Source organism: Salvia miltiorrhiza, chromosome 6 (assembly GCF_028751815.1).
Source record: "Salvia miltiorrhiza cultivar Shanhuang (shh) chromosome 6, IMPLAD_Smil_shh, whole genome shotgun sequence".
Taxonomy (NCBI): Eukaryota; Viridiplantae; Streptophyta; class Magnoliopsida; order Lamiales; family Lamiaceae; genus Salvia; species Salvia miltiorrhiza.
In genome coordinates this window covers 43,393,470-43,413,097 of record NC_080392.1, presented here as the reverse complement: position 1 = coordinate 43,413,097, position 19,628 = coordinate 43,393,470, and the positions used below count along the sequence as shown (strand labels likewise).

The 19,628-nt window shown below is 39.8% G+C and overlaps 3 protein-coding genes and 1 long non-coding RNA gene across 4 annotated transcripts; 2 read left to right on the top strand and 2 right to left on the bottom strand.

The window, feature by feature from the left end:
* The first annotated feature begins 774 nt into the window (after positions 1-774).
* Positions 775-2,637, top strand: LOC130991003 (uncharacterized). The gene is made up of 3 exons (XM_057915208.1): positions 775-1,057; positions 1,445-1,732; positions 1,865-2,637. The coding sequence occupies exons 1-3, from the start codon at positions 775-777 to the stop codon at positions 2,635-2,637; spliced, it is 1,344 nt and encodes a 447-aa protein (XP_057771191.1).
* Positions 2,638-9,396: 6,759 nt separating this feature from the next.
* Positions 9,397-10,646, top strand: LOC130989783 (uncharacterized). The gene is made up of 2 exons (XR_009090744.1): positions 9,397-10,069; positions 10,487-10,646. It is a non-coding gene; the product is annotated as an uncharacterized LOC130989783 (long non-coding RNA).
* A 310-nt stretch (positions 10,647-10,956) lies between these two features.
* LOC130989781 (uncharacterized) lies at positions 10,957-13,794 on the bottom strand. Its single transcript, XM_057913883.1, has 11 exons — positions 13,669-13,794; positions 13,366-13,538; positions 12,987-13,259; positions 12,800-12,899; positions 12,591-12,715; positions 12,390-12,474; positions 12,164-12,302; positions 11,913-12,070; positions 11,721-11,838; positions 11,460-11,645; positions 10,957-11,365 (listed from the first exon to the last, which is right to left on the bottom strand). The coding sequence occupies exons 2-9, from the start codon at positions 13,511-13,513 to the stop codon at positions 11,781-11,783; spliced, it is 1,086 nt and encodes a 361-aa protein (XP_057769866.1). The 5' UTR covers positions 13,514-13,538; positions 13,669-13,794; the 3' UTR covers positions 10,957-11,365; positions 11,460-11,645; positions 11,721-11,780.
* Positions 13,795-16,909: 3,115 nt separating this feature from the next.
* On the bottom strand, positions 16,910-19,105 carry LOC130991002 (uncharacterized). The gene is made up of 2 exons (XM_057915207.1): positions 18,595-19,105; positions 16,910-18,243 (listed from the first exon to the last, which is right to left on the bottom strand). The coding sequence occupies exons 1-2, from the start codon at positions 19,103-19,105 to the stop codon at positions 16,910-16,912; spliced, it is 1,845 nt and encodes a 614-aa protein (XP_057771190.1).
* Between the last annotated feature and the right edge of the window lie 523 nt (positions 19,106-19,628).

Genomic DNA, 19,628 nt, shown 5'->3' with positions numbered 1-19,628 from the left:
CCAAGCCAAACCTCCTCTTCGATAGTGAAATTGAGAAGACCGCGAAGAAGCTAAGGAAGGAGGCGAAGGCGAGGAAGCTACTAGATCTGCTGGATTCGCAGGCTGACCTTCCCATTCGACCAGAACAGTTCGTCGAGGAGAAACCCAGTTCTGTAGCTGCGGAAGAGGTTCTGTTTGCCCAAACAAACCACGACTCGGAGACAGAATCAGACTGTGAAGAAGAAACCGACTCAATTTCGGTTGCAAGTATTGAGAGTGACATGGCTGACGATCCGAGACTGTGCGATCTCTCCAGCCATGAAGCTGATGACCCCCCCAACCCCGATCCGGATGCCGGCGGCTGCTACTGCTATAGAAATTAAGCTTGGATTGCTTAATGTTCTTCCTAAGTACTACGAGAAGAAAGGAGAAGATCCATATAATTTCCTGAGCGAATTCATCAAGATCTGCAAGGTACAGAAGCGCCCCACTGATGTAACGGAGGAACACTTCAAATTAGCTGTTTTTTCCTTCACCATGATAGCAGAGGCGAACTCTTGGTTCGCGAGTCTCCCACCGTATTCTATCACTACATGGGCGGAGATGAAAAGGCTATTCCTGGAGCACTTTTTCCCTCCCACCAAGACGAACGCGCTGAAGAAGGAGATCAGTGGTGCAAAGCAGGAGTATGATGAATCGTTAAGCGCCTACTGGACCGGATTTAGGAGATTGGTGGATAGTTGCCCAAACCCCAAGTTTTTCGAGGGTGACTTGTTGCAGTATTTCTACCAAGGGATGACCGTTGACACTAAGAATTTGGTGAACTCAGCAAGTGGAGGGGGATTTTCCCAAAACACGGTGAGTGAAGCCAAAAGATTAATTCAACACTTGGTGGAAGCTACGAGGAAATATGAGGAGCCGCGCATCCAACTGCTCAAGAAAGCTGCTCAAGCTAGTTCATCAGAATTTGAGGAGAAGTTCGAAGCAAGGATGGGGAAATTGGAGAGAATGTTGAGTACTGTGGTGGAGAAGGTTGCAACCGCTGGACAACTGACAGAAAAGCCATGTGGAGCATGCGGTAATTCAGGCCACACGAGTTTGCAATGCACAGGGGATGAGGAAGAGTATCAAGCCCATGCAAATTCTTCCCACAATTTTTACAGCTGTGACGCGCCACTGCCCCATTTGCCCAAACGGGACCAGTACGCGAACAATCACAATGCTCCATGGAGAAACCATCCCAATTTCCGATGGAGAGATCCCGAGCCGAAGCAACCACTAACGATGCAGCAGCCAAAGCAGCAAAACTATCGTCCTTCACATCAAAGGACGGGGTATCAAGCTCCACAAGCTCAGCAACATCCTCCCGAGAAGCAAGGCAAGTCACTTGAGGAGATGATGGCGGATTTGATTGGCAACCAACAATTTCTGCAAAATAATGTGCAACAGCTTCAACAATCTCAAGCCGAGCAGAAGGTGCAAATCGAAGGACTATCCCGTCAGATGTCTCAGCTCGCCACATCCATGAATCAGCTTAAGGGAAATAATGGAGCTTTGCCATCTCAAGTTCATGTGAATCCCAAGGAGAATGTCAACAAGATCACCTTGAGGAGCGGTACAGAGTTGGACGGACCGACACCCCAGAACTCTCAAGATGGACCGCAGGCCGATTCTGGAGTCGAATTTCGTGTGGAGGAATTCGAGCGTTCTGTTGGCACAAAGGATTCAGTCATTCAGCAGGTAGAACAGCCCGGTTTGGCCAAACAGACCAAGGGGCCGACAGCTGAGCAGAAAGGGAAATGAGCAGTACTTGAATCCAACGAAGAAGAGCAGACCAAGCTCTCTAAACATTTGAGCTCACATGATCCCAAAGTTGCAACATCAGTCCCCTTTCCAGGAAGATTGGCGAGGAAGAAGCCGGAAGATGAACTCATTGATTTTGTGAAGATCTTTGGCAAACTTGAAGTGAATCTTCCATTCTTGCAAGCGTTGAAAATCCCTCATTTTGGGAAATTTGTGAAGGACTTCATAACTGGAAAGTCCAAGGCAACTGGTAAGATTGTGATGGGTGAGAACGTCTCAGCTGCACTCAAGAAGGAGTTACCCGCCAAGTGCAAAGATCCTGGTATGTTTTCTCTCCCCATTTACATTGGTGATACTAGGATCGAGAATGCTATGTGTGACTTAGGAGCGTCTATCAATGTTATGCCTCTCACTGTTTACAATAGATTGTCGGGTGTAGAATTGGTAGACACTAGAGTGGTCATTCAGTTAGCCGATAGGTCTTGTGTTTATCCCGAGGGTTTGCTTGAGCATGTTCTTGTGAGTGTGAATAATTTTGTTTATCCTGCCGATTTCTATGTGGTGAGGATTTGTGGAGTGCAATCTAAGGGTTCAACGGGAGTCCTTTTAGGTCGTCCGTTCTTAAGAACTGCAAAGTCGATCATAGATGTTAGTAATGGCATGATTTGTCTGGATTATCATGGGGAGAAATACACTTTTAGTATGGATGATGCCATAAAAACTCCGAATGATGCTGAAAATGCTTATTCTATTGATATGATTGACCCTCTTGTCCAAGAATTTCTTGAGACCGAATTCATGCAGGATAAGTTGGAGCTCACTATGATCAAGAGTTGGACAGATTTTGATGCTTAAGGGATGAACGATGCAGAGATCAAGGAGGCTATCATGTCTCTATATGCACAACCGGAGGTGGTCAGTTCGGGAAGCCAGTTCTGTTTGCCCAAACAGATACCGTACGACAGACCGCTGAGATCCGATGAAAAGCCGCCTGAACTGGAGCTCAAGCCTCTTCCTCTGAATCTGAAGTATGTCTACTTGGGGGATGCTGATACTCTTCCAGTCATCATCAGCAGCGATCTGACCGCAAGCCAGGAGCAGCAGTTGATCACCGTGCTTAAGAGGCACAAGAAGGCTATTGGGTGGACATTGGCGGACATCACTGGTATAAGCCCTGACATATGTCAACATTACATCTTGATGGAGCCGGATGCTAAGCCTGTTAGAGATCCGCAGAGGAAGTTGAATCCGAACATGAGGGAGATCGTGCTTAAGGAGATTCTAAAGCTTCTCGCTTTGGGAATCATTTATCCTATCTCTGACAGCAAGTGGGTGAGCCCGATTCACATGGTTCCAAAGAAGTCGGGATTGCAAGTGGTTGAGAACGAGAAGAATGAGTTGGTGCCAATGCGTCTTGTGACTGGATGGCGGATGTGCATCGATTATCGGAAGTTAAATGCAGCCACTCACAAGGACCATTTTCCTCTACCATTCATTGATCAGATGTTGGAGCGCCTGGCTGGACAATCATTCTTTTGCTTCTTGGATGGGTATAGTGGCTATTTTCAAATTCATGTCAACCAAGAAGATCAAGAGAAGACTACCTTCACCTGCCCGTTTGGAACATATGCCTGCAAGAGGATGCCGTTTGGATTGTGCAATGCACCTGGCACTTTCCAAAGATGTATGATGAGCATTTTTTCTGATTTGATCGAGAAGAGCATCGAGATCTTTATGGACGATTTTACAGTTTATGGAGCATCGTTTGAGGGCTGCCTTGACAACTTGGAGAAGGTTTTGACACGTTGTGTAGAGAAGAATCTGATCTTGAATTTTGAAAAGTGTCATTTTATGGTCAAGGAGGGCATCGTTTTAGGCCATGTTGTTTCAGAAAGGGGGATTCAAGTGGACAAGGCAAATGTGGATTTGATAGCGAAGCTGCCATACCCTAAAAATGTGAAGGAGATTCGAGGTTTTCTTGGTCACGCTGGATTCTACAGACGATTCATCAAGGATTTTGCAAAGATCGCGCAACCATTGACACATCTGCTGCAGAATGATGTTTCGTTTGCCCTAACAGACGACTGCAAGCAGGCATTTGACTTGTTGAAAACCAAGTTGACCACGGCTCCGATTATGCAACCACCTGACTGGAACCTTCCTTTTGAGCTCATGTGCGACGCTAGTGACCATGCTGTGGGTGCGGTGCTTGGACAAAAGATGGGGAAGGAGAGCCATGTAATTTATTACGCTTCAAAGACGTTGAATCCTGCCCAATGCAACTATGCAACAACAGAAAAAGAGATGTTGGCGATTATTTTTGCCTTTGAAAAGTTTCGTTCATATCTTTTGGGGGCGAAAATAATTGTCTACACGGACCATGCCGCATTGAAGTTTCTACTATCAAAGAAGGAGTCTAAACCACGTTTGATTAGATGGATTCTTTTGTTGCAGGAGTTTGATTGGGAGATTCGGGATAAGAAGGGAGCGGAGAATCATGTGGCTGACCATTTAAGTCGTTTAGTCCAGCAAGAGGAAGATGAGATCCCTATCAACGAAGCTTTCCCAGAAGAGCATCTTTATGCTATCCAGACCTGTTCAGCTGTCTGTTTGCCCAAACAGAGCCCTCTATCCGAGCCAGCAGCACGTTCAATCGTTGTCAAGGGTAATCCCGAACCTTGGTTTGCCGATATTGTCAATTACTTGACATCTGGACAATTTCCATCTCTGTTCACAAAGGCGCAGCGGATGAAACTAAGGAGTGAGTGTAAGTATTATTTCTGGGATGAGCCTTATTTGTGGAAGGTTGGAGCCGATCAAGTTATACGCCGATGCATTCCCGAGGCAGAACAACAGGAAATTCTCTTGCACTGCCACTCTCTCGCTTGTGGAGGACACTTTGGCCCAAAGAGGACAGCTAGGAAGGTACTCGATTCAGGATTCTTCTGGCCCACGTTGAATAGAAGTGCATATTTGTTTTGCAAAAGCTGTGGGAGATGTCAACTGACCGGGAGCATTTCCAAACGAGATGAGATGCCTCAAGTTCCGCTGATTTTTTGTGAGGTATTCGATGTGTGGGGGATGGATTTTATGGGGCCGTTTCCGAGTTCATTCGAAAATCTCTACATATTGCTCGCCGTCGACTATGTCTCGAAATGGGTAGAAGCGAAAGCCACCAGAACGAATGACTCCAAGGTGGTCGCTGCGTTCTTGAAATCTCATATCTTCACAAGGTATGGAGTGCCGCGAGCAGTGATAAGCGATCAAGGGACTCATTTTTGCAACCGCACGATTGAAGCTTTGATGCGGAAGTATGGAGTTCAACATAGATTGGCTACTCCCTATCATCCTCAAACAAACGGGCAAGCCGAAGTTTCTAATCGAGAGATAAAGCAAATCTTGGAGAAGACGGTGAATCCATCAAGGAAGGATTGGAGTTCAAGACTAGACGATGCATTGTGGGCTTATCGAACAACCACAAAACTCCCATTGGCATGTCACCTTATCGCTTGATTTTTGGGAAGATGTGTCACTTACCTGTTGGATTGGAGCATAGAGCATATTGGGCAATCAAGAAGGTGAACATGCAATCGCCCAAGTGTGAGGAGGAGAGGAGATTTCAACTTCAAGAGTTGGAGGAGCTTCGTCTTGAAGCTTATGACGCAGCGGCGTGGTACAAGGATCGCACCAAGATGTGGCACGACAAGAATTTGCGAGGATGGACGGGCACGTAGCAGCATTGCAGGAGAGCATAGCTAACCTGAGCGCCACGATCAGACAGGAGCTGCGGCGGCAGCGCGAGCGGTGATTCCCTTCATTTTTCCTTTTATTTTTGTTTGTTCTTGTGTTAGTTTTTCTGTTTTGAGTGTTGTTCTGTGTTTTTCGTTGCCCTTTACTTATGCTTTATTTTGTTTTGCTTGAGGGCAAGCAAAATTTAAGTGTGAGGGGGAGGGCGTTGTTGAGTCTTTGCTTGTTAAGTCGGTTTATGTTGAGTCTTGTGAGTCTTCTAGCCAAAGTAATTGATAAGTTCAGTTGTTGGAGCATGCTGTTAGATTGAATATGTGTGATAACTTGATTTTTCCCTACTTAAGAATTGAGAACTTGTGATTGACAGTGTGTGTTTTGATTACATGATGTCTGGAATGACAAAATAAGGGCGATGGGTGAATCTAAACTACACATAAGTGAGGTATTGAGCTTAATAGAGTAGAGCACCCTCTACTAATTTTTGTTTTGAGAGATTTGATGATCCATGAAGTCGTGATATCAAGTGTGTCATATGTGGTGAATGATAAGAGGCACTAGGGTAGCCATTTGGCCTGCTTTTGAATTCCTACCCATACACTAACCCCTAGTGAGCCATGTTTGAGCCTTGCCGTGATTGTTCATATTAGTCACTATATATATATAGCCAAGGCCTATTTTTTGTGAACCTTCTCTTTGGTCCCATTGTGCATGTTAGAATTGAATTACATCCTAATTGAAATTTTGAGGAATGTGCATAAGGATGCTTGTTTGCCCAAACAGAACTTGAGCCGAAATTACATTCTGAATCTAGGACAGATGGTCTGTTTGGCCGAACAGAGGATGATGATTGACAGTTGGGCAGATTGTTTTGATGTACTCTTTGCATGATTGTATTGTTTTAATGAAGTGGTGCAGAAAAAAGAAAAAAAAAAGATGAAAAAAAACAGAAAAAAAAGAAAAAAAAAAAACAGAAAAAAGAGAGAAAATAAAGGTTGCACCAAGGTTGAATGAGTATACATGCATTGAGTTGTTTGATGGTTGTTGCCCATAGTTGAGTTGGAAGTTGCTCCTCATATGTTCAGAATTCTTTGGGTGTGATTTGATTCGAGCATGCACAATATTTGATCTTCAATGTTTGAGCTTAGGACCCCTAGGATCTTGCCTACATCATTGATAGTCCTTAGCCCCATTACAACCAAAGAAGAAAGACCTTTTTGAGCCATAATGTGACTGCGAAATATCATGACTAATTGGAGTTTCTTCTTGTGTGAGAATTACCTTATCTTATAGAGAGATTGAATGAGCGTGAGAGTGCACTCATTGTTGCCTAATTTGGACTAGATTGATGATGAAAACACACTTTGGAGGTTCATGTTCTTAGTTCGAGAGTTGGGAAGTGATGGTGAATTGCATGATTCGATTTGATAGACTGTTGCATTTCTGATGCTTTGATGTTGCTTGGCTAGTCGTTTGGTTTGTTCGTGTCTTGTCTCATTTTCCTTTCTACTTTCTTGTTCTTTGCGTGTGTTGTTGTGTCTGTTTTCAGGTCGTTCGTTTCTAGAGTCTTCGTGTCAAGGAAGGGAGTTGCTTCTAGGGGCTGAATTTCACCATTAATACTTCTCTTATTTCATACTTGAGGACAAGTATGATCTAAGTGTGAGGGAATTTGATGTGTGTATTTTAGCTACCTAGTTTAGTGTGCGTTTCACTGTGGTTTCATGTGATATTACATAGTTTGCTATGTTTTGGCGCAGGAATGAGAAGAATTGGAGATGGAGCTGCTGATTGGGAGAAATTGGAGAAAGACGAGCTTGCAACGGAGATTCGACGTGGAGATGGAAGATAGTAGAGATTGGGGTTTTAATTACTTGTTATATTTTAATAAAGCTCAAAACTCTTAGTTTTATTTTATTTTGGACTTAATTAGGTAAAAGGGCCGAAGCCCATTTTGTTAGATCAAGCGGCGCCCTGTAGGGATTTATTTCCTAAATTTTGGAGAGAGGCGCCGCATGCATGCATAGATAGCATATATATAGTTTAGGTTTAATTCACTTTTAGACACATTCACTTTTACTTACAGTAGCCGCAAACTTTGAATTCAAAATAGCAGTTGACTTTTAGTTTTTTTTATGCAATCTTTAATTTCCATGCAATTTGCTCTTACGTCTTTAGCACTTGATTCATAGCTTGTTAGATTAAATTTTGTTTTCAAATTCGAGAATTGCGGCTGGACTTGGATCAAGGCAGACGAGTATTGGGTTAATTCAAGTTTGATTTATTTCTTGCAATTTATTTCTCAGCTTTATTCGCATATTCAGTATGTTTATTTTTATTTATTTGATTGTTTTTATTTTAAGCATGAGTAGCTAAATCTTTTAATTCGGCGAGAATAATGAAACTCTAATTTAATGATCTGTGAAACCTAATTGGTTTAAAATTGATTCCGATTAATTCCTAGGTTCCAAGATAATTCTGATTTTATTTAAGCCTGATCAACTTAAGTTTAATTGGATTACAGTCAATTAGTTCCTGTCAATCCGTAATTGTTGGAATAGGGCTGATTAGTGATAAAGCTACCGTGTTCGTAGTAGGAATAAATTGGTGGATTAATTATTACTAGCGTATCTAGGATAATTGGTCTAAATTGGGTTCCTTCATCTTAATGCTATTAGAATATTAAATCTAGGTCTGGTGTCTCCAGCTAGGTTATATTTTAATAAGGAAAATAAGCAGGTCTGACGTCTTCAGCTGTTTATCGACACAATAAGTAGGAATTGGGGTACGTCCGTTGCGTTTCACGGTATCCTATAACTGGTTGGTTGATAGGGATTAATTAATCTTTGCGTCGATGATCAGAGCTTTGAATTAGTGTGGATTTATTCGAGCCGAGTTACCTTTTATTGATTATTTTCAAGAGTTATTTAATTTAATTTAATTTGCTTTCTAAGTTAATTAATTTTCTCAACGTGGTGGCATCACCGTTTTTATAGATTTAAGGGTTTGAATGATTTTTAACTGCTCTCTGTGGGATCGACCCTGCTTGCCATTATACTAATTTATTTTGGTAATTCCGCAGGAATTATTTGGTGGTTGGCGACGTCCACCACCGGGCTAGGGTAAGGGTTTAGTCATTTAGTTTTCATATTTAACTAGTGTTATACCCGCGCGATGCGCGGTCAATATTTCTTTCATAATTAGCACAATAAAAAATGCATAATGATAAGTGTTTAATAGACGAAGCTGATTTTATCTTACTTTGTAAGTGTCATAAATTACATTATTAATAATGTAATCAAATTACTAATTCATTGTACATAAGGAAAATAATAGATATATTAATATTTTATTAAAATAATTTATTTATTTATTTGTAATGATTGAATATAACTTATAAGTTATACTTCATATTGGAGGAAATATTTAAACACGGCAACTCTTGAAAGATCTCTTTTTTCTTTTATTTTATGCATTAATATTATCGATACAATTATAACATATATTTTTTTCTTTACATTACATTATATATATATATATATATATATATATATATGTGTGTGTGTGTGTGTGTGTTTGAGTAATACAATTTTTTTATATAATTTTTCTAACTTGCTTTAAGAATATACACTAATAAATAAATATGATAGAAAGACATGCAAAAGGCAAAAATTCATTGCAAGTTTTTGAACACTTATTTGTACACAACATTTGTAGTAGATGTACTGTCTACATCATCTTCCTTAATGATTAAAATTTTCAATCCACTTCGACATGTGACTCGTGAGACAGTTACATACAATTGGCCGTGACTAAAAACTGGTTTTTTTTGTAGTTATAATAAAATTAAAAATTTATTTATAAAAGTATATTAAAAAAGTAACATTTAATTTGAAATCAATTTTAAAATTGGGTGACAATTTTGTAGTTATAATAAAATTAAAAATTTATTTATAAATTATATATCAATCTTATAAAATATAAAAATATTTTCTCGTGCATTGCACGGGGTGCAAAATTATAGTATATATATAATATATTGTTTGATTCTTACAAAAGCATTAATTTCATACAAAAGCACGGAGTAGTACTTTTTAGGGGCAAATATTTACGTATTAATCCTTTATCAATAAGTGAAAAAAAAAAAAAAAAACTTAATCACGTTTGTATACAGAATATCCAAACTAATTGAGCCCAAACTATATATATATATATATAGAACTAAAAAAAAAACAACTCAAAACCTACTATAAGTCAAAAGCTAATGGGAATTGCCGTCAAAATGCATTCCTCAAAAAAACTAAATAGAAAAATCGTTCCTCTTTTTACACCCAAAAAATCAGAATCAATTTGTCTTCCTTCTGCCTCTCCATTGTTCCTCTTTTTCTCTATTTCACATTTGCCTCGACGCCGTTCGTCTCTCTCCGCATCCACGCGGCCGCCTATCCTCTCTCTGCCTCTGCGCGCTTTCTCAACATGGGCTCGCGCTCAGCACACCGTTCGCCGCCTCGCCGCCTCCATGCCCATCGATTCTCTTCATTGAAAGGTATTACCTCAATTGTGATTATAATTTGTTTAGAAATTATCATTTGTTTGAGAATATCAATCAAATTCGCCTCACACTTTATTTTATTAGAGATTGATGCTTCATATTTGGTGTGGGAGTATATTTTCAGTTGAGAGATGTTTCATACTTGATTCTACTATATTTGCAGTTAAAGAACATATTCAGTTTAGTGAAATCCAATAACAATGTTCTTGCTACTGCTGAAGAAAATCTCATAATTAAGATGCTTAGAAGACTTGTTTTTGCATGTATGCTTTTTGTGGTTAAAGAAAGTATCGAAAATCAGTGCATTGAGTTACATCTATGAACATTTGTTTTAAGTATGGTAATGCTTCGATTTATTTTGTTGATTATTCTGATAGAGAATTTTATTTTACACGCATTTCAATAATCCAGTTCCTCCCGGTTCAAAAGTGGGGATATCAAAGAAATAGGAGGAATAATGAAGCAGGATGATGAGTTAAGCAGAGGTACTATACTATTTATCATCAGTGGTGTGTCCCAACACTTTATCATGTCTCCTTGTAGCTATAAAAAAATAAAGCATGTTTGTTGAGGTGCTGTGAATTACCAATATGCATGACTAAATATTTGAACTAATACTATAGATATAAAGCCCACCCAAGACTAACAAAATACCTTGAGGATAATAACCCCACGAAAGAGGTAAAAGTATAACAATCTGTTACCTTGATTGTTAGAAATCCTTCATTTATTCTGATTAAAAAAAAAAAAAATCCTTCATTTATTGTACTTGATAACTTATGTATTGAAAATATTTAAAAAAAAATTATAATAAAAAAAATCACTCAATCAGCATGAACTAATGCTGCTAAGTTACTAATTTGAAACTAAGTTTCAAATACTAAGTTACTTAATTGAAAATTTCCATAATTGCATAAATGCATTACCAAATTTAGTAGTCATCATATTCGACTGAATGACAAAATGTAAGAGCAAATAACATAGATGTATGCCCTTGCTAACAAAATAGTTACCAAAAATATGAACTAATTAGGCCAAGTTCTCCCACAGACAAAAATAATTTGAAGATCTTAAAATAACAATCTAGATTTTCTCTGTCTTAATCTTGATGTTTCGCTTCTTTTGTAATTTAGTTGCAAAAAATGCATCATCCAGTGACCTCTTTACTTGCCCATCATCACACCATTCATCTCCAACCTCCTTACTTGATGGAGTCTCTGTTGGAGTCTCATCTTCAACCTTATCTTTCACTAAATTGGAGCCTTCAATCTTTGAAACGCAATTAGACTCCTGTATTTGGCATTACATATATACATGTCAGAATTTAAGAAAAATGGAATAGATATAATTTAACTGTAAAATGTTATTACTTATTAATACAAACCTGACTATCTAAGCCACTTGTAGAATAGGTTGATATAATTGTTTCATCATCTGTAATTTTGGACACGCTATAACCATCACGATGAAAAGGTGTACATTCTTGAGACTTCGGTTGGATCTTGAACAAAAACTTGTGGTCCAACAAAGCTTTGGGGATTTCATTAGGAAAGTCATCCACATTTTCTCCCTAAAAAAATTTGTGAGAACTTATTAAAATGGGATGAACTTACACATAATATTGTATAATGATTTATATTTATACCTCTGAATTAACTTCTAAGTCTGCAGCAGCCTTTCCTATAACTTGCTTGCACTCTCTATCCTAGAGCAGAAATTGTGCTCTACCAGTATCGTCCTTCACATGAACCTTAATTTTGTACCTGTCCAATACATTTACAACGCAACATTAATACAAGTTAATCCTAAATATTTAATAAAGATTATAAATAGTTACCTAAGAGTGGCTGATTCATAATGTGCACTGCAATGTTTACAATAGAATTGACGTTCATCTTTGATCATTTTCTTCATACATCTCTTGCAAGAAAGATAGGACCAACCATAATCCCAATCTATGCGATCAATAGTACCAATAATCCAAGAGCATCCTGACTGTGATAAATAAGTTGTTTGAAAAGTATGAAATTTAAAGTTTGAAGTTAAAAATAGATCTGCACATTTCTAAAAAAAGGTAGCATATCTAACCTCATCATCAAATAATATATCCTCAATTGTCTTAAGGTTGCTCATTCCTTCAAAGAGATCATCATTGCTTAAAGTGCATTTTGCTCCTTGTGAGATACTACTATTATTAGTAGTATTTAAACTGGATTCTTTCACAAGCCTTATACACATAATAAGGAAATAAAAATCAACACAATACTATTTTACATATGTAAAAGAAGTATCTATTAATGTTACAATATGTTACCTCTCCCTGAAATCATTGATTTCAGGCACATCTGCATTCAACAGCAAGTTGGTGACATTGAAAGCATTACATGCTCTAATTTCACCTGCATTATATGTTTAAATATATGAAGTAGGTATGTGTCTAGATTTATACGTGCAAATTTATAAGATTTAATATGAGCAGTTTTACGTAATATGCACTATTTGATAGTCTCCATACCTCTATAGATACTTGTCTTGCAAAATTGCACAATGAGAATATTAGTATCTTGATTTTCTTTTTCAAATAATTTCAAGAAGTCATCCACGTAATTCTCCCATAGAGTGCAATAGAGTCTTCTCCTCCTTCACATCAATTGGTTCACTTACAAAATGCAGAACAACATATTATATAATGCATTAGAAATGAAACAATTTAGGATTATTTACTCGGTGTCTTCAAGAGTGAGCTCGATTAGTTTTTTTTGTTCTCCAGTAGATGATGTCCGAATTTGTACTTCCCCTGGATGCACCAACACTCCAATGATATCTGCATAAACATGCAACTTTTAGTATATATCTATTAGTATAAAATTGATACTGAAAATATCATAAATGAATAAAAGTTTTTGTATACCAAATAATGAGCCATTGTATAAGTTATCTTTTACTTGAACCTCCTCAAATGATTTGAATGAAAATCTTTTCATTGGAAAATTCTGAACAAATAGTTCATGTATCTTTGTGTCTTCACATAGTATGATCTTGTACTTGTGTGTAGTAAGCTTGTTCTTCTTTGTGTTGTGCACGACCTTGAAATTTTTTATTCCATACACCAATCCTTCCACCAATTGATCTTTGAAGGTGGCAATGAGATTCTTGGGAATGGTAGCCTCAATTCTATCTCCTTATACAAATCATATAAAAAAGAATGTTAGTTTTTCATGGAAAATGTGTGCACTGCTCTTAAGAAAATTGGGGGCTACAAATGACAATTTTTCAAAGTTCTCATACTTGAAAATCATGAAGAATGCATTCCCAACTAACGATTTCTTCTTTGTTTGTAAATGAAGGATTTCCATAGGAGCGGACCAGTCGAACTTTGACGCCAAATGTGGTTCTTGAGTCATCCAAATCACAAATGGAAGACCACATACTGGGCATGAATCCAAATATGAAGCTAAAAAATCTACAAAGCAACGAAGTATATTATTTATTCTTGTTTGAGTGTGAAAAAAATGATAGGAACTTGTTTTGTCGAAATAAAAATCGAAACATGTATTGATAAATTAGATTTTACCGATAGTGTGTTTACTTACTTTTGAAATCTTTTGTGGTTGCAGGATTTGTGATGTTTGCTGATTTCCTGGACGGTGAGGAGAGATTTGTTGTATGTAATTTGACAGCTTTTTGCAAAATTGTTAAGCTTTTGTATATAATGTTTATTTATAAGGATAGAGCGACCTTTCAAATTCTGTAGTATGTTGGGCGGTGGCCTGAATAATAATATCTATTACTATATATGACATAGAAAATTGTTACACTTTTAACTTTTTGTTGGGCGGTGGCTGTAATAATTGTTTTGAATATTGAGCCTCTTGCATGTTTAATTGTTGGGCAGCCATGCATCTTTGGGCGGTTACTATTATTTAATTGTATTGCATGGAATTTGGAAAGCCATGCATTTTAGGCGGTTATTGCATGTATTTTGGGAGAGAGATTGCAAGGCAATTGTTTTGGCTTTAATATAGTAGTAGATTTAATTACTAGTTTAAAATTTATTAATTAAAATATCGGGTAATTCGGGTATACCCGATTATTTCAGCCCCTAAATACCCGATCCCGAATTAATCGGGTATAGGGTACCCGATACCCGATTTTTTCGGGTCGGGTATCGGGTACCCGATCCCGAACTTCCCAAGCCTATATTTTGGGGCCTCGAATTCGCATTGCAGCTTTGTGCAAGTAGTAAAATGAGCAGTAAGTTGTTTCAGCTTACCACATGTATCAGCCTAGCTGGTGTTTCAATCTGACGGGTTTTTTAGCTCATCATTCAACGTTCATTTCCTGCGGCTCTGATTAGATTTCTAGTTGTATATGTAAAACTATACGATTTGGATCACTCTAAACTCTCCTCGCAATCAAGATCAACGATAATAGAAAGAACAATGACAAAAGGGATTTACGTGGTTCGGTTGCGAACAACCTACGTCCACGATAGACGAAACTGAATTCACTAAATTCAAGAAAGAAAACAAAGATTACAATGAATTGCTTCGAGCTTGACAAACATGGTTTTCGTACCTCAATTCCACATGTTTTGTTATCATTTCCCTTCATGTTTTGCTTGTGAATGCTTGTTTGTGCCCGAATATTTAGTTTTATGAAGATTTGATGTCTTGGTGTAGTTTTGGAGTAATTTCAGGAAAAATCAAGGATTAATTGGACGATTTTGAAGATATGAGATTGAAGTACGTCTCGAGAGAAATCCGTGAGCGCAAACGGCGACCAAATCCGAATCCGGACGAGGGAGAACGGAGCAAAACGAGCGGACTGCGCAAAACGCCCAGTACCCCGCGGTCACCACCCGCAGCCGCGGGGTGGTACCGCGGGTCAGCTGCCCCCGACTCCAGGAGACACCCGCGGTCACCACCCACGGCCGCGGGATGGGACCGCAGGTCCCCTGAGCATCCCCCACGTTTGAAGGCCGCGGACGCGGGCCGTGACTGCGGGAAAAGGGCGGGGCTTCCCCCAAGTGGGCCACAGACGTGATTTTGAGCCCTAAAACCCCATTTCCCCCCCATTCCTCACATCATTCATCTTCTTCAACATTCAATACACCTTCCTACCTCCAAACTACACTCAACCCCCATTAATACTCCTTGCTACCCATTTGAAGAAGGCATTGAAGAGGAGAGAGGATTGAAGCAAGCTTTTCAATAGGATTTGTTCATTGGTGGACGTCGTATACCACCAAATAATTCCTGCAGAATTACCAAAATAAATTAATACAATGGCAAGCAGGGTCGATCCCACAGAGAGCAGTTAAAATTCATTCAAATCCCTAAGTCTAGAAAATCGGTGATGCCACCACGCCTTAAATTTAAGAGGAGTTAATTAAACTAAGAATGCAGAATTAAATCAAATAAAATACGCTTGAAGTAAATATATGAAAAGGGTAATTCGGCTCAAATAAATCCACTCTAATTTAACTCTGATCCTCGACGCAATAATTAATCAATCCCTATTAACCAACCAGTTATAGGATACCGTGAAACGCAACGGACGTACCCCAATTCCTACTTACTGTGTTGATAAACAGCTGGAGACGCCAGACCTGCTTATTTCCCTTATTAAAATATAACCTAGCTGGAGACGCCAGACCTAGATTTAATATTCTAACAGCATTAAGATGAAGGAACCCAATTTATATCAATTATTCTAGAGACGCTAGTAATAACTAATATACCAATTAATTCCCCCTACGAACACGGTAGTTGTATCACTAATTAGTCCAATTCCAACAATTACGGATTGGCAGGAACTAATTGACTGTAATCCAATTAAACTTAAGTTGATCAGGCTTAAATAAAATTAGAATAACTAATATACCAATTAATTCCCCCTACGAACACGGTAGTTGTATCACTAATTAGTCCAATTCCAACAATTACGGATTGGCAGGAACTAATTGACTGTAATCCAATTAAACTTAAGTTGATCAGGCTTAAATAAAATCCTCCTCTGTTCGGCCAAACAGACCATCCGTCCTAGATTAAAATGCAATTTCGGCTCGGTTCTGTTTGGGCAAACAAGTATCCTTATGCACATTCCTCAAAAATTCACTTAAGATGTAATTCAATTCTAACATGCACAATGGGACCAAAAAGAAGGTTCACAAAAAACAGGCCTTGGCTATATATATATAATGACTAATATGAACAATCACGGCAAGGCTCAAACATGGCTCACTAGGGGTTAGTGTATGGTTAAGAATTCAAACACAGGCCAAATGGCTACCCTAGTGCCTCTTATCATTTACCACATATGACACACTTGATATCACGACTTCATGGATCATCAAATCTCTCAAAACAAAAATTAGTAGAGAGTGCTCTACTCTATTTAAGCTCAATACCTCACTTATGTGTAGTTTAGATTCACTCATTAACCTTATTTTGTCATTCCAGACATCATGTAATCAAAACACACATTGTCAATCACAAGCTCTTAATTCTTAAGTCGGGAAAGATCAAATTATCACACATTTTCAATCTAACAGCATGCTCTACAACTGCACTTATCAATTACCTTGGCTAGAAGACTCACAAGACTCAACATAAACTGACTTAACAAGCAAAGACTCAACAACGCCCCCCCTCACACTTAAATTTTGCTTGCTCTCAAGCAAAACAAAATAAAGCATAAGTAAAGGGCAACGAAAAACACAGAACAACACTCAAAACATAAAAACTAACACAAGAACAAACAAAACGAAAAGGAAAAAGGAAAGGAATCACCGCGTGCGCTGCCGCCGCAGCTCCTGTCTGATCGTGGTGCTCAGGTTGGCTTCTCATCGGATCTCAGTGGTCTGTCGTACGGTGTCTGTTTGGGCAAACAGAACTGGCTTCCCGAACTGACCATCTCCGGTTGTGCATAAAGAGACATGATGGCCTCCTTGACCTCTGCATCGTTCATCCCTTGAGCATCAAAATCTGTCCAACTCTTTATCATAGTGAGCTCCAACTTATCCTGCATGAATTCGGTCTCAAGAAATTCTTGGACGAGAGGGTCAATCACATCAATAGAATAAGCATTTTCAGCATCATTAGGATTTTTCATGGCATCATCCATACTAAAAGTGTATTTCTCCCCATGATAATCCAGACAAATCGTGCCATTACTAACATCTATGATTGACTTTGTAGTTCTTAGGAACGGACGACCTAAAAGGATCCCCGTTGAACCCTTAGATTGCACTCCACTCATCCTCACCACATAGAAATCGGCAGGATAAACAAAATTATTCACACTCACAAGAACATTCTCAAGCAAACCTTCGGGATAAACACAAGACCTATCGGCTAACTGAATGACTACTCTAGTATCTACCAATTCTACACCCGACAATCTATTGTAAACAGTGAGAGGCATAACATTGATAGACGCTCCTAAGTCACACATAGCATTCTCGATCCTAGTATCACCAATGTAAATGGGGAGAGAAAACATACCGGGATCTTTGCACTTGGCGGGTAACTCCTTCTTGAGTGCAGCTGAGACGTTCTCGCCCATCACAATCTTACCAGTTGCCTTGGAATTTCCAGCTATGAAGTCCTTCACAAATTTCCCAAAAGGAGGGATTTTCAACGCTTGCAAGAATGGAAGATTCACTTCAAGTTTGCCGAAGATCTTCACAAAATCGATGAGCTCCTCCTCCGGCTTCTTCTTCGCCAATCTTCCTAGAAAGGGAACTGATATTGCAGCCTTAGGGTCAGGTAGGCTCGAAGGTTTAGAGACCTTGGGTTGCTCCTCCTCGGTGGATTCAAGTACTGCTCCTTTCCCTTTCTGCTCAGCTGTCGGCCCCTTGTTCTGTTTGGCCAAACGGGACTGTTCTGCCTGTTGAATGACTGGATCTGTCGTACCAACAGAACGCTCGAATTCCTCCACATGAAATTCGACTCCAGAATCTACATGCGGTCCATCTTGAGATTTCTGGGTTGTCGGTCCGTCCAACTCTGTACCGCTCCTCAGGGTGATCTTGTTGACATTCTCCTTGGGATTCACATGAACTTGAGATGGCAAAGTCCCATTATTTCCCTTAAGCTGATTCATGGATGTGGCGAGCTGAGACATCTGACGGGATAGTCCTTCGATTTGCACCTTCTGCTCGGCTTGAGATTGTTGAAGCTGTTGCACATTATTTTGCAGAAATTGCTGGTTGCCAATCAAATCCGCCATCATCTCCTCTAGTGACTTGCCTTGCTTCTCGGGAGGATGTTGCTGAGCTTGTGGAGCTTGATACCCCGTCCTTTGATGTGGAGGACGGTAGTTTTGCTGTTGTGGTTGCTGCGTCGTTGGTGGTTGCTTCGGCTCGGGATCTCTCCATCGGAAATTAGGATGGTTTCTCCATGGAGCATTGTGATTGTTCGCGTACTGGTCCCGTTTGGGCAAATGGGGCAGTGGCACGTCACAGCTATAAAAATTATGGGAAGAATTCGCTTGAGCTTGATATTCTTCCTCACCCCCTGTGCACTGCAAGCTCGTATGGCCAAAGTTTCCACACGCTCCACATGGTTTTTCCGTCGGTTGTCCAGCGCTCGCCACTTTCTCCACCACAGTGCTTAGCATTCTCTCTATCCTTCCCAATCTCTCTTCGAACTTGTCATCCAAATTTGAGGAGCTTGCTTGCGCATCTTTCTTGAGCATTTGAATGCGTGGCTCATCATACTCCCTCGTTGCATCCACCAAGTGCTGAATCAATCGTTTGGCTTCACTCACAGTATTCTGGGAAAACCCTCCTCCACTCGATGAATTCACAAGGTTTTTAGTATCCACGGTCATCCCCTGATAGAAGTACTGCAGCAAATCCCCATCCGAAAACTTATGGTTGGGGCAACTGTCCACCAATCTCCTAAATCGAGTCCAGTAGGTGCTCAATGACTCGTCGTACTCCTGCTTCACTCCACTAATTTCTTTCTTCAGCGCATTCGTCTTGGTGGGCGGAAAAAAATGTTCCAAGAATAGCTTTTTCATCTCTGCCCACGTAGTGATAGAATTGGGAGGAAGACTCGCGAACCAAGAGTTCGCCTCTGCTGTCATGGTGAAGGGGAATGCCGCCAATCTGAAGTGTTCCTCCGTTACATCAGTGGGGCGCTTCTGTACCTTGCAGATCTTGATGAATTCGCTCAGGAAGTTGTATGGATCTTCTCCTTTCTTCCCATAGTACTTAGGAAGAACATTAAGCAACCCAAGCTTAATTTCTATAGCAGTAGCAGCCGCCGGCATCCGGATCGGGGTTGGGGGGTGATCAGCTTCGTGGCTGGAGAGATCGCACAATCTTGAATCGTCAGCCATGTCACTCTCAGTACTTGCAACCGAACTCAAGTCGGTTTCTTCTTCACAATCTGATTATGTCCCCGAGTCGTGGTCTGTTTGGGCAAACAGAACCTCTTCAGCAGCGACAGAACTGGGTTTCTCCTCGATGAACTGTTCCAGTCGAACGGGAGGGTCAGCCTGCGAATCCAGCAGATCCAGTAGCTTCCTCGCCTTCGCCTCC

Coding starts and splice junctions, on each gene's coding strand:
- LOC130989781 (XM_057913883.1), bottom strand. CDS start 13,513: ATGCCCAGTATGTGGTCTTCCATTTGTGATTTGGATGACTCAAGAACC. Junction 12,475..12,590: donor CAAGACAAGTATCTATAGAG/GTATGGAGACTA, acceptor CATATAATGCAG/GTGAAATTAGAGCATGTAAT. Junction 12,071..12,163: donor ATATATTATTTGATGATGAG/GTTAGATATGCT, acceptor TATTTATCACAG/TCAGGATGCTCTTGGATTAT.
- LOC130991003 (XM_057915208.1), top strand. CDS start 775: ATGACCGTTGACACTAAGAATTTGGTGAACTCAGCAAGTGGAGGGGGA. Junction 1,058..1,444: donor AAAGCCATGTGGAGCATGCG/GTAATTCAGGCC, acceptor AACAATCTCAAG/CCGAGCAGAAGGTGCAAATC. Junction 1,733..1,864: donor TCAGCAGGTAGAACAGCCCG/GTTTGGCCAAAC, acceptor TTGCAACATCAG/TCCCCTTTCCAGGAAGATTG.
- LOC130991002 (XM_057915207.1), bottom strand. CDS start 19,105: ATGAAAAAGCTATTCTTGGAACATTTTTTTCCGCCCACCAAGACGAAT. Junction 18,244..18,594: donor GAGCTTGCAGTGCACAGGGG/GTGAGGAAGAAT, acceptor AACAATCTCAAG/CCGAGCAGAAGGTGCAAATC.